Source organism: Amblyomma americanum, chromosome 1 (genome assembly GCF_052857255.1).
Source record: "Amblyomma americanum isolate KBUSLIRL-KWMA chromosome 1, ASM5285725v1, whole genome shotgun sequence".
NCBI lineage: Eukaryota > Metazoa > Arthropoda > Arachnida > Ixodida > Ixodidae > Amblyomma > Amblyomma americanum.
In genome coordinates, this window is record NC_135497.1 from 474432090 (window position 1) to 474446461 (window position 14372).

Sequence of the window (14372 nt, forward strand, 5' to 3'; positions counted from 1 at the left end):
CCAGGGTTCTCCGCGAGAGCTTCCTTTTCAAAGACGGAGAGTCTAAATGCGAAGGTGAGTTAAAGAACTTCTTATTGTTACATCACTAATGCGTGTTTAATACATGCATTATGCGCGGAAGAGAGTTCAGAAAACTGAAAGCGGCGCGCGCATATATGCAAGAGATCGATCAATCGTCTCGATCGTTCCCGCTTGCTTAATTAATTTAACCAAGCTGAACTGTGAGCAACAGCTATAGATATATTGATGCTCGGAATTACGAGTTTGCAGATATCTACATATGCTACGGTCGGTCATATACGCCGGAGGTTCTCGTTAATTTTTATTTCTTACGTACATATAATATATGTGAATTAATTCGCGCAGGAGGATACCTTTTGGGCGACGCTGCTTATCCGTTGCTGCCGTGGCTGCTGCCACCGTACCGCCAGTCCACGACCAACTGGCAGCCTTGGATGACGGCATTTAACAATGCGCACAGTCGGCAGCGCGTTGTTGTGGAGGGCAGCTTCGGCCTGCTGAAGGCGCGGTTTCAGCGGCTCCTTTACATCGACGTCGCAAGGATAAGCCAGGCGGTGCACATTGTGCTGGCAGCTTGCGTGCTGCACAACAAGGCAAGAAGGCGCGGCGACGCGATGGAAATGCTGGAAGAGGTGGACAGCGGAACCAACGTGTCGCCAACCGAGCCTGCCGACGACGACGAAGAGTGTGCTGTCTCGGCAGGAACTTTGCGCGACAGCGTGGCTCAGAGACTGTAATCGTGAAGTATATATGCCTCCTGTGTATGCCTTCCTTCAATTGTTTTTTCATTGCTTGCGTTTATATTATAATGCATGCATTGTGAGCTTCCATCACTTTTACATTTAAAGATAAAATTAAGGCTGAAAGAATAGAAATTGAATTATTTGCTTTCAGCAAAAATATATGTTAGCGTTATGTATATATATGTTGCCTGTTGGGACAATAAATGAAGCAACGCAATTGTCACTGTGATGATTGACTTGCAGCCTTTCAATCTTTTCTTTAAATGTAATGGAGTGGTCTTCCTAGATTTTTTTGCCAAGAGTATTAAATTTTTGTCCTTTTCATTTCTGTACTTTTGTATTAGCATGCCATTTCTGTTTTTTTTACATTGAAATATTTTTAACATACACTGCAGATAGATGATGTGGTGAAGAATGGCGTATTGTTAATTGCAACTGCGCTTTAATTAAATGGCTGTGACCGTTCTTTCTTACTTTATATCAAAAGATATGGTTTTACCTCATCACAGTAATATCCCAGGTGTTGCTAATGGGAATTGCTTTTTCTGTGGTTTTATTTGCCCCAGAAGGAACAGTTTTTTTTAGTGTATATATGGTCCTAATAGGGCATCAGGTGATTTTGTGCTGGGCTCATCTTCTGGTCCGTACTGCGAACTTCTGGCTGAAGTGGGATTTGCTAGCTCCTGCTCAGAACTTTTTGTTGTTGAATTGGCAGCCTTTTCTGTCGTTGATGTTCCTGAACCGTGCACTAACAAATTTTTTTAGCTGAATCTCATGATTTTTCATGCAATAAATTGCATAAATAGTACTTAATTTGAAAAAAAAACTTTGCTTATTTATTAACCATACTCCACTAACACCTGTGGCCTGCCCTTAATGAGGGAGTATATCATGAGCCCATGGTAAATGAATGTGAGCTGTATAAGTTTCTGATATATGTTGTGTGTATTGCAACGCTTTGTTGTTGGTGGACCTATGTTTGAAGCTCTGTGTTCTCACTATAGGCAAATCTAGCGGTGTGGTCCTGCAGGATGACACATTTTAGTGTAGGTTAATTTCTTCTGTTCCCTTCAGTTCTTGGAGTATGCTACTGCCTGCCACCTGCTTAATGTAGCAAGAAATGTTGGTACACAAAATGATGTTCATGTGTGATGCTTGTGAAATAAATTTTCGTGCGTAAATCATGAAGAGTAGCCTTTCAGTTTTGTCTCCATATATGCTTGCATTCTTCCCCCTGGACAGTAAATGACAAGAGGCAGTGTGTAAGCTAAACTGCTGGAATATGAGACCGGTGTGCGACAGAGAAATTTTAGACAGTTATGCTCTACAAGTAATCAGAATGTATATTCAACTAAACACCGAGATCTTATTACATATGGTTGCAGAAGATGAAGCATTAGGATTATTTAAAGTACACACATATTGAAATTCAATATAATTGAGGATAAAAGACTAATTTACAAGTGTGCGTATACACGTGCACTTGCAGCCAATTAGTGGACATATATGGAACCATACAGGTTGAAGCATGCATACAAAAGCAATTAATGAAAGTTATAAAAAATGTCTACTGCTTACTACACGGAATAAAAGAAAAACTATGCATTAGTTAGGAGGCTTGGAGAATGATGGGAGGAAGAGGTTCATCGCTCAATTGCTCCAACCACCCCATTAAGTGCTGCACTCCCCTAGTGAGCAGCAATCTTTCTTCAATGGCCATCCACTGCTTTGTGTGTTAGCTTCGGGCACCGTAAGATGGCTGACAACATGTTCAAATGTGCATTGTGTCCTCTGAACAGTAAATGACAACAATAATGAGAGCTAAACTGCTGGAAGGATGGTGTGTGCTAGAGAAATTTAGACAAGTATGCTCTGGAAATTTTGTTGCCATCCAATTTATTATCAGTACACACAGAAACAAGTGATCAGAATGTCATTGCATGAAACACGCATGCAGATCATATTAGAGGGTTGTAAAATTTATTAAAGTATGTACACAATATGAAGTGCAACCACGAACGAGATGAATATACGTGTGTCTAAGTGTACACACGCACACACACATACTACCTCAATGAAAAGAAAGGCGAACAACCCGGCGCCAACACGCCCCACTGTTGGAATTTCTTTTCATCGCGCTTTTACCTGGGTGGTACGAAAAAGACGTTAGAGTTGTCCTAGAATGTATCATGAACGAGTCTAATGTGTTTTTGCTATCACCGAAGTAAAACCGCGGTGAAAAGAAATTGAAACAGCGGAGCGTGTTTGCGCTGGGTTCGCGTTTCTTTCCATCGAGGTAGTGCATAGCAACTTAGCGGAAATATACGGAACTGAACACAAACATATACCAGCAATTATCAATGAAAATTAAATATAAAAAGCGCTGACTAGACAAAAAACGAAACATTAAAACTAAGCATTATAGTAAGGAGGGCTTGGAGAGCGGACTGGAGAACGGATTGGGGAATGAATTGGGGAATGAGTTGGGGAATGAGCTGGGCATGTATCGGAGAACAGAGTGAGACAAGCTCGCGCCGTTCAAGTGCTGCAGCCACCCGCTCAAGATCTGCAGTCCTCCTCTCTACAGCAGCAACCTTCCTCCCTTCAAGAGCCATGCGCTCCCTGTGCCGCTGCTGTCTGTTAGCTTCGGCCACCTCAAGATGGGCGACGGCACTCTCGAGCACTGCACGAGAGGTGTCTGTCCTGCGCCTCTTCCTGGCTGGGCCTGGTTGCTGTTGCAGGGGGCTAGGCTGCGCGGATGGGCTTGGGGGCTGCGAGTCGCCAGCAGTAGTGCTGCCCCTGCTCGTGCTTGGTTGCGAGCTGCCGGGAATTGGGCTCGCTGTAGCAGTTACCCTGCTGGGGACAGGCTGGGGGCTGGCTGCAGGTTCAGCCTGGCTGCTGGTGGCAAAACAATGCGACATCATTATGCACTCCTTGCACTAAAGAACAGAGACTTTGTAGTGCATATGTGTTATCCCTACACAAAGGGCACTGTCATTCATTTTGTAGTCATTTAATTTCGTACATAATTCTGCTGGCAGCAAAAGTCAGCTGAGAAACTTTGGTTTGGAGCCTCTTTCACACCATTTACGAAACAGGAATTAAAATTCTATCAAAGGCTTTTCAATTTCAGTTTAGCCAAATAAATTATTTAGCAGTGCAGATTGTTTTGTCATTTTGTTCAAAAAGGTCTACCCTATGAAATTAATCTGTCAAATTTATTGTTGTGCTCTAAAGAGCCATTAAAAAAATATAGGAGGAACTTTGTAATGCGCACACCACAGTTACATTTACAAATAAGCTAGAGCACAGAATTTTTCAAGAAGTGCAAAGTAATTTCAACAGCTCAATGTCATTTCAAACGTATCAAGGTCCATTTTCAAAAAATTTAGAGCATTTTATTCCCAGTAATTCTCGATTGCCGTCAGGGATGGCACAATATCGCTCAAAACATGAAGCCTTATATATGTGGTGCCATAATGTTCGTAATGTATTGGGTCACTATTTCACATGTTGGCCACATTAATAAAGAAAAACCACTCATTTGTAGACAAAGTAAAATTTTTCAACGCATGTGACCTTCCATGTGCCCTTAAACCAGCTGTTTATTGCCTGCCATATCATTCTGTGCGAGGTTCAGTGGCTTCCCTACACACACCCTTGTTTCTCTGAAGGCCCTTCCTTAATTTGTAGTGAATTTTTTTCATACCTAACTGGTGGATGTAACTGCTAGGAATGTGGCTGAGAATGTGCCATATATTTGTGGCAGTCCAGTCATTTTATTACTAGGAAACACACAGATATATAAGTTTTTAATTGTGTCTTCAAGTGGCATGTAGGACTAGAAAGGCCCATGACTGCAACACTCATGACAAAGAGTGCCAACAATTGCTTCCCTTTAGACAAGGATACAAGTCATATATCAAGAGACAAAGGTAAGGAACAAGGACTGCATGAAATGTGTCCAGAAACGGCGCAGTAGCTCGGAATACTAATAAACCTTACAAGAAGAAATATCGCTGTCAGTCGCCTATCAAAGACTTGTTAAACTCTGCAAAACACGCATCTTTGCTCTGAACTTAACAGATCGAGTCAGTAATTAAACACACACACCAAGAAGTCATGCGCATGCTCAACACTACGCACACGTCGAAGGTGCACATCAGAGCTTTGATATCAGCCGTGATGATTTCTTGATTGCTTTATAATTATTGAGTGAATAGTCGGACAATGCGAAGAGCCTGTGCTTGTACATATTTAACCAACTGTGTGTAGCAGCCATAAATTTTGCTACCTAGATGTTTCAGTGTCATGCAAATCATCACGGCTGATATTAAAGCTCTGATGTACACCTTCCACATGTGCGTAGTGTTCAGCATGCACATGACTTCTTGGTGTGTGTGTTTAATTACTGACTCGATCTGTTATGTTCAGAGCAAAGATGCGTGTTTTGCAGAGTTTAACAAGTCTTTGATAGGCGACTGACAGCGATATTTCTTCTTGTAAGGTTTATTAGTAGTCCGAGCTACTGCGCCGTTTCTGGACACATTTCATGCAGTCCTTGTTCCTTACTTTTGTCTCTTGATATATGACTTGTATCCTTGTCTAAAGCGAAGCAATTGTTGGCACTCTTTGACATGAGTGTTGCAGTCATGAGCCTTTCAAGTCCTACGTGCCACATCAAGACACAATTAAAAACTGACAAATGACTACCGCTACTCCCCTAGCTTCAACATTCCTCTGATTTTATACTTGGGGAAACCCCTGGTAGTGTTTGATTTCAAATATGTTTTGCACGACATGCACTGTCTTTTTCAAAAGCAACCAAGCAACTGGATTGGTTCTTTCGGCATGTAATGGAGCACATTGCACCCTTTAAACTTTAAATCTTTAAGGAAAACATTCTTCACTATCTGAGGCCATTTGCTGTGTAGTGGTGCCATAAGGATTCCGCTATATGGCTAGGAGGCAAACCCAATTTACTAGTTCTTATTTCGGCAATGCCTGTGCTACAGTGCATGTAAATTCCCTGTCGCACTTGTCGTGTGCAGAAAAAAAACATGACTCACTCTTGGACGCTCCGGACGAGTCCTGGCCCCAGCAGGTAGGGTGGGTTGATGCTGTGAGCTTTTTCAAAAATTTCAGCGAGCTCCCTGAGGACAAAAAAAAATTATGATCCATTTGACACATATATATGACATCACTTAATATGTGTACAAACACATTATTTCATGCATAAAGCTTGACATATCTACTCAGCGACGCAAGACACATGTATAGCTAGCTTATAACCATGGCCGGCATGCAAAATGCCCGATAGTTGCCCAGCAGCAAAGCTGTTGACATGAGCACAAAGTCCGGGTTCATGCCTCTCAGCAGCTGTATGCAATTGACAAAAAGACAGTCAATTTATCTGCCCAAATGTTGCTGTGTAATCTATAACACCCTAAAATTACAACAGGAATTACATTATTTAGACAAAAGATGTCCAAAATTGGTACAGTTAATTATTCTGTCACAAAATCTACCTGCACCAAAAAAGTAAAAATGCTGCAACATACTTAATTCACAGGTTTGTGGAATGACTAAACTGCTTCAGGGGCAAAAGTCACGTATGTAGAATCAGGAAAACAAAGTTTTCCATTCAGTAGAAGTTAATTATCTCTACTGAGATCATGTTCTACATATAATTACTCTTCAAACTCGCATGTTCTCCGGTCCGCCCCTGACTGGCTATTATGCTGTCGCATCGTTTTATATTTTCTCTCTAGATTTCTCCACTTGTTCTCAATTTGCGAATGGGTCAAATGGCAACCGAATTTGGAATTCACTAAATCTGCCAAATTTTCCCGGAGTTGTCTTTTAGTTTTTAGGCGTTTAGTAGGGTCTGATTTGAAATTTTTATATTCTTGAATCAGGAAAAGAACTTTGGCCCGAGGCCACAACTCCTCGGGCTCGATGGTATGTGGGACGGGGGCTGCCGGCGCATTCAGCCAAACCTGCACGTTGTCTGCAACCAAAGGAGAGCATATATATGTTGCGCATTAAGTACTGATCAAATATTGCATATACATAAAAGCGAGAAAGGTACACGTACGTACGTACCTGCTGTCGCATAAAGGCGCTGGTTTCTGTGGACAATGGGTGCACCGGTGTCGTCGACTGCCTCAAAAATTTCTCTCTCCACACCTTCCAAGATGATTCTCAGCGGCGCGGCCATCTCCTCCGAAATGAACGTATGAAGTGAAAGCGTTGGAAGGGAGGTGACGTATAAATAAGGGCCGAAGAAGATGTAAAAGATAGCATGCAAAACGAATGACTCCTGCTAGACATACGTAAACCGCCAAAGAAACAGAATAAGATACTACCCGTAAGCTTACACGCGCACGCATGCATGTCGGCACCAAAGTGATGCCGCACGGGTGCCGAGCAGAGCTGGATGCCGAAGTGCTGTCCGAAACAGAACGATATCGCTCAACCTCTGCAAGAGACGAACCAAATTTAAGATATGTTGATACCAGAAGAGAGATATCGATATCGTAGACGCCACAAACTAAGAATTAGATACCACTTAAGCCAGCAGCAAAAAGCGCTACAACGCATGCACGCCGGCACATATGCTTGCATGCACATCAGAGGAGCGCGCCGACACGCGCGTACATGTGCTGCAATAAAACAAGACCGGAAACCAACCGCGTGGAGTTCACGAGATAACGGGTGCATACCGTATATGAGACGCCTGTGTCTCATATATACGATGCATCCGTTAATTATCTCGTGAACCGCGTCTCACGCGTGTGTACGGGACGCTCGGAGCGCGCATGCCAATACGATCGAGCCGAAACCCAGAGGTGCGAACGAAACAGGCGTCGTTAGCGGTCGCTGAGCCTGCAAGAGAAAAAAAAAGCAAATAAATATATACAATACAGCTGTACCCGCCGCGCAAACGAAAAGATATAAGCGCGCTAACGAGTTTGAGAGAGATAACGGCGCGCCCGTTTGAGACGCCACGCAGAACTGCCGAAATTTGCGATATGATATCCGAAGCGCGGCCATCGTCGTTCGAAAAACAAATCGGGAGCGTCCACTGAACCTGCAAGACACGCAACAAAGATAAATACGGCTGATTCAAGAATAGATATATCGTAGACGCCGCAAGAAGAGGTTACCAGCTGCAAGCCAGCGTACAAGAGCACTCATGCATGCATGCAGTTTAGAAAGATGCCGACGTGAACGTAGTAAAATAAAATACGACCGGAAACCAACCTATCTTCTCAAGTAATCAAGAGAGGAAACAACGCTTCGCGCGGCCGAAATAGGAAGCGTCAGTTGAAACGAGTAAACAGGATACGGCTCGGAGATTCCACTCGAAATAAGACACGGTTAGGAAAACAGCACAGATACGAACGCGAACGCCGTTTCTGCGCCCTAGCTATTAACCACCCAAGCTGTCGCGAATGCGCCTCCCTCCATTTTGTCGTCTGCTAGCCGCCAGAGCGGAGAGCTGTGGAACTAGCAGACGACGCTGCCAGCACAAAATCGTCCTGGCGAGTCTGGCTGCCAGCTGGCAGCCCGAAACCGCCCAGCCAGAGAAAATCGAATGCGTTCTGGGTAGCCACCGGAAGTGGGCGGAGCAGCCCGAGAAAATCGAGCGCCTGGCGGCGCGCTCTGGTAGCCCGCGGGCTGCCTGCGGGCTGCCAGAGGTGGATAATCGAAGAGGCCCACTTTCTGCTCGCTCGCAGACGACCTATGAGAGCGGCAACTGATTTCTGCTTTGGCAGTAAAAGTGAGACGTGTCATCAAAACGAGGCAATACTTAAAATCGTTCTTATAAACTTACAAAAAAGAAAAGTTTGTAATCTTTTGTCGTCATTCTCATCCGTAGTGCTGACCTCTTAAAGCAGAAGTGTACGGATGGCCTCGCGTGCTGGGCTAGGCAGATGTACAGAAGTGCCGCTGGCAGCGCAATTTGTACGGTCCGTCGTTGCGGTATTCTTGTGAAGCTTCAAGCCAACTCCTCGCACGACGGTAAAGAAAGCACACTGCACAGTCGACTGAGATGGAGAGCATCAAGAAACGAGGACAACCTAGAAAACTGCCTGCCGAGCAGAAGGAAATCTACCGGCCGGTGTCCGCAACAGACCGGGCGAGGATCGTCGATGTGTCGGGGCGCGGTGGCGACCTCAACCAGCTCGCTGCCGCACTTGGTATAAATGTAAAGACTGTCCGGTCGATTGCAGCGACTGATAGAAAAGAGGCAAAGGAACGCGGAGGCTAAACCCAAAAGTTCGGCCAGACTGTGAAGAAGGCTTTGTGCGACATTGTTGACAGAAATTCTGCTTCTACACTGGATGAGATAAGAAACTCCCTAACTGAGAGGTTCCCGGAGATTCAGATCAGCAAGTCTACTGTTGACCGCCTTCTCGACGGGCACGGCTACACACTGAAACTTGCAACGCCGAGGCCAGTTGAAAGAAACCGCCTTGACGTGAAGCGCGACCGCCGAAATTACGCGCAATGGCTGCAGAACCAAGGAACCGCTCTGGGACGCTACTATGTGGATGGAACGAAGTACAATGTTTGGTTTTCACGAAGCTTCGCGAGAGCCCAGCGCGGCGTGCCAGCTGCGAGACTCGCGCCAACCTGAATATCTTGGTTTGCATGTCTCCAGAAGGACTGCTCGACTACAGCATAGTGGACAAAGTTCACTGGGCCACATTCAGCGACTTCCTTGCTGAGGATTCCCGAAAGGTACGCGAGCAGGAAGGACCCCGATACACAGGCAGTGCGCGTAAATTGCTACGTCAAACACCGTGTATAATTTTCGCCCCCTGTCCCTCAAGCTTTCTCGGACAAAAATTTTGAAATTTGAAAAATTGTAAGACACCATTATGAAAATATTGAAGGTAAAGGTCCATTATTCTGAGTGTAGCAAAATCTTTCTTATAAAGTGTTTCCATCGATCGCATCGAACAGTTAAGACTTCCTTGGAAAACCAATGGGGGACGCTTTTGGACGATAGCAAAAGCATGAATAGAGAAAAAAAGTACAAGAGTGCCGTCGGGTGACCTGCGGCTATATTGATTGTTACAGTGATATCTTAAATTGTATGAAAAAGTGGCGTTCATAAGCGGTTTCCCGCTCAAAAATGCTTTTCTCCAGAATTGCTGGAAATGTAAACAAAATGGTTTGGTTTATGGAGATTGTGGGGTTGGTAACGAACCCATGCCAAAGTGTTAATTGAGTGGCACTTCGCCCACATATCGCGGGTTCGGGCCAGAGCAAGCTGGGAGCATAGCCAGCGTTCGCCGTGCGCCTGCGCTCTCGCTCCGAAGGAAGGAATGCGCAGTTATATGAGAGCACAAGTGTTTATTACAGAGGAAGCTGCATTACATAATACTGCACTGATCACCAGACCTCAGTATACAACCCATAGCCCAGCCACAGCACCCGAAAGCGGGCCCGCGGAGCCGCGCGCGCAAAGCAAAGACTGCATACGCGCTTGACGGCATATATCCAAGGGCGATCGCATGCGGCACGGGCAACCAGAGGGTTAGATCGCGCGCGACCCAACACGAGGGAGGATGGGGAATGCGCGGAGCACATCTTGACGACGCAGGTCGCACGTCGATGGCTCATCGCGCGGTGTCACCGGCAATGGCCGGCGATGACGGAGAGCCAGCCAAATGAGGCCCTCCCGAATCCGGAGCGCGTGGGCACCGCACAAGAGGGGCGACGGGACTCCGGAGGCTCGGGGCTGAACTCAAGCGTACATACTAGGTGCGCGAGGTTACACCACCCGCGCTCTTGGTCCCCTGGCAAAGGCCTGGGCACCTGGGAAGCAAAATCTACGCACCTTTCTGCTGCCAGTGGCGATCTCCCCGTTCATTTCCCGCTCACGGCCTCTCGCCGAAACAACGACCCCCTACTGTGACTCGGAGTGACCCAGTGGGTATGCCAGGTCGAAGCGGGAACAACGGAAGCGAGGGTGATTTACAGCGGTTCTCTAAAGAGCTCCCCTTTGAAAGGAGGATAAACAGCAGCCGCTCGCGGATACCCAACAGGGGGAGGGGGCGGGGTCCTCTCTAATGAGCAAACAGCAGCAGCGGGCGCTCATTCCGTTCGCTGAAGACGCCCAATCCTCACAAGGTTTAACGTTCCAAAGCGATTCAGGCTACGAGGGACCCGCAGTAAAGGCGTTGACAAATTTTGACCGCCTGGTGTTCTTTAACGTGCACTGACATCGCACAGAACACGAGCCAATATCATTTCGTAAATGAAAATAAATAACCAAATCATGCAACAATTCTCTTGTTCTACACATAAACGCATTTTAAATTCTGCCCAATTTGTGGATATGATTTCCATCCACTTGTGAAGGGCCTCGCCTGCTTTAAACCTAACATTTGAAGACGGTTCATTCATGAGAAAGGTTTGCTATTGGATTGCACAGTCGAAACCATATTTCTCCGGCTTTGCAGCACCGCAATTATCTCAGGGGGAAACCGATGAGCGCTCCTTGTAGCAAAACCCGAGAAGAGAAAAAAAAACATGCACAAAATATGCCTTTCTGGTTTTGGATTATTCGATGAGGTTCACTCCAAGATCAGGTCAGATCAGTGTGGAACGCGACAGCGTGTTGCAGCGCAGCCAGGGAGACCACGGAACGCAATCTCCCGTTCGACGCGACGCCTTGCGCGTTGGACAAATCGTTCGAAGTCTCTAGGAGGCTTCCCAAAACAGCCCACCCGCCGTCCGAACAGATCACGAACGGGCTGCAGTGACACTGCTCTCTCACTTGGCCTTTGTGCGTATCTGTTGGGATTTTAGTGGAAAGCAAAGCCGCAGTAATTGTCTCGCAAATCGGGGGACACCTCAACGACGCCGCTAGAGAAGGGAGAAAGTTTGCAGTAAAGGTGAAAACACAGAAGGAGAGCAGGACGTGTTGCTGGGCTTGTTGGTTTGGCAGTCTGAACATTGCAGCGCTGGCAGACGACAGACGAAGGGAAGACGAGACACACAGTGCGCTGAACTAACAACTTTAACATCAAAGGAAGCCGATCCGCACGTTTTTGTACAGTGACCCAAGACAGCAGTGATTACAGGACGCATGCGCAATTCAAAGCCAAAAAACAAGCAAAAAAGCAGGGGCAGTGCGCAGGCGCATTTTTTTAAATCCATATCATGCAGTACCAAAATACATATGGGTGCCCGACCCACTCCGGTTGGCCAAACATCAGGCACACCCCCATTCAAACCGAAATCAAGACGCGGCAGCGAAGTGGAGAGGGGGTGGTGGAAGAGGCGCAATAAGAACTCTTGCCAACAAAAAAAAAGAACTATCTACACACACCGGCAGCCCTGTACGGCCGGCGATGACAGGGATAAAAAGAACAATAAAAACAAGAGGCAAAAAACGCAAAATAGACACTAAAATCGCGGTAAACGGCGTGAAGACATGCATAATGAGAATAAGGTGAAATGGTGGTTGGAATGGGAAAACAATTAACAGCCTAATGCAAAAAAAACAGCGCGAACAAACGGGGACTAGACGAAGAATACACAGGAACAAGCGCTGACTCTCAACTAAAGTTTAATCACAGGAAGCACACTTATAAAAGGAAACAGAAAACGAAAAAAACACAAAATCAGAACGCATGTGTTACTATGTGATGTCCAGATATGCAACCTCACAGTCACGCAGGAGCAGGGATGGTTGGCTGACACATAATCTTGGTTTCTTTGTCATGTTATACGCCTCGATAATTTCCCTGGTCAACTGGTCGGGGTGTTTATAACATGACAAAGAAACCAAGATTATGTGTCAGCCAACCATCCCTGCTCCTGCGTGACTGTGAGGTTGCATATCTGGACATCACATAGTAACACATGCGTTCTGATTTTGTGTTTTTTTCGTTTTCTGTTTCCTTTTATAAGTGTGCTTCCTGTGATTAAACTTTAGTTGAGAGTCAGCGCTTGTTCCTGTGTATTCTTCGTCTAGTCCCTGTTTGTTCGCGCTGTTTTTTTTTGCATTATGTATCACCAACTCGCCCGCTTATCTATCCTGTTGAATAACAGCCTAAAAGCGAGCGATGAAAGCCAACGAAGAACACGGCCTAAAAAGATGTAGTGCTAGCCAACAAAGTACACGGCCTAAAAGGGGATGAGGGCTAACCATAAAATCGACCTAAAAGAGCAAAGCTAAAAGAGGGATGAAAACTAGAAGAAAGGAATGGAAGTGGCGGCCCTAAAGATATTTAAAGAGTAGTGGCGAAAACAATGCGTCGTGAAAAGTAGCCACGTAGGCAACCACGGCACCAAGAAATTAAAGTGAATCGGAGAGAAGCTCAAACTCTTTTTCCAACAGAGCTATTGAGGGTGTACTGACGCAGTCGTCTTGTTGCTTGTTAAGGAAACCGGCCTCAATTATCTCCCGAGTGAGTTGGTTGCTGCTCTCTGCCAGAATTTTTGTTGCCTTATACATTGGAGGGCACCTGCGACAAGGACTGCAGTCACGAACGTGGACGGCTAAGCTGCTGGAGTTGTGTTCGAGCAGTCTTTTATTAATGCATCGACCTGTCTGACCGATGTATTCCCTGCCGCAAGATAAAGGGATGGAGTAAACAACTCCTGTGCAGCAACCTACGAAAGGATCACGATGCCGAACTGTGCATTCGCGAACTTTTTCGCCGATACCGTTTACTCTCCGGAAGAGTCTAGAGAGGCGGTGAGGAGCTGAAAAAACAACGCTCACTCCCACTTTTTGTCCAATCCTTTTTAGGTTGTGAGAAACCTGGTGTACATAACGAATAATGGCGAGTTTCTTATTGCGTTCCCTTGCATGCGTTGGGGGGCGTTTGTACACTGCATTTTGTTTAACATTTTTTCAGCTACGGAGACTAGAAGCAACGGCGGATATCCGGATTGACGCAATCTCTGCACCTTGTCCTGAAAAATCTTTTCTTGACAGTGCTCACAGGATTTGGTGAGCGCGTTGTTGAATGCAGACTGGACTATGTTTCGCTTGACGAGTTTTGAATGGGCAGAATCGTATGGCAGAACAGGCTTATTGCCCTTTGCTGGAAATTCCAGCAGACATGTTGCGGCGTAAAAAGAAGTTGTAACTCGATAAAGCGGATGGAGCCATTTTGCGGTACTTCGTGCGTCAAAACCAGGGGAGACACAGTTACACTGAAAAGGTCTAACACCTTCCGAACTTCAGGCAGAAAAGCATCGTTTTGACAGTCTAAGAAAATGAGGTAATCGTCCACATATCTAAACATTTTTAGAACTGGCAAATTTTTGAGTTTCTCATTCAACACTCTGTCATGCATAGCCAGGTACAGGTCACTCAGAATGGGGTCGATACAAGACCCTATGCAAATACCCTGTTTTTGAATAAACAGCGACCCATTCTATTCGGTGTAGCTGGATTTGAGGTAAGTAGAAAGCAGTTCTAAAAACCACCGACAGAACAGCCGCAGCACGTAAACATCTCAAGGATAGGTTACACGCGCAGCAAATACCTGCGAAAGAAGATTCAACTGCTCAGTTGGTAGATCACCGAACACGAAATTCGAAGCTCTTAAGTTCGGACGTATCTGACTG

At 45.7% G+C, this 14372-nt stretch overlaps 1 protein-coding gene across 2 annotated transcripts; it reads right to left on the reverse strand.

Moving 5' to 3' along the window:
- Window positions 1-2393: 2393 nt before the first annotated feature.
- On the reverse strand, window positions 2394-7870 carry LOC144116055 (uncharacterized). 2 transcript variants are annotated; one of them, XM_077650713.1, is made up of 5 exons: window positions 7333-7870; window positions 6870-7245; window positions 6459-6774; window positions 5834-5917; window positions 2394-3662 (listed from the first exon to the last, which is right to left on the reverse strand). In XM_077650713.1, exons 2-5 carry the CDS (start codon window positions 6982-6984, stop codon window positions 3152-3154), a joined length of 1026 nt encoding a protein of 341 aa, XP_077506839.1. In that variant the 5' UTR covers window positions 6985-7245; window positions 7333-7870; the 3' UTR covers window positions 2394-3151. The 2 variants fall into 2 exon arrangements, with proteins under 2 accessions (XP_077506839.1, XP_077506840.1); XM_077650714.1 differs by having other exon boundaries at window positions 2394-3659; window positions 6870-7869.
- Between the last annotated feature and the right edge of the window lie 6502 nt (window positions 7871-14372).

Coding starts and splice junctions, on each gene's coding strand:
- LOC144116055 (XM_077650713.1), bottom strand. CDS start 6,984: ATGGCCGCGCCGCTGAGAATCATCTTGGAAGGTGTGGAGAGAGAAATT. Junction 6,775..6,869: donor GCGCCTTTATGCGACAGCAG/GTACGTACGTAC, acceptor CTTTGGTTGCAG/ACAACGTGCAGGTTTGGCTG. Junction 3,663..5,833: donor CTCGTCCGGAGCGTCCAAGA/GTGAGTCATGTT, acceptor TTTTGCCACCAG/CAGCCAGGCTGAACCTGCAG.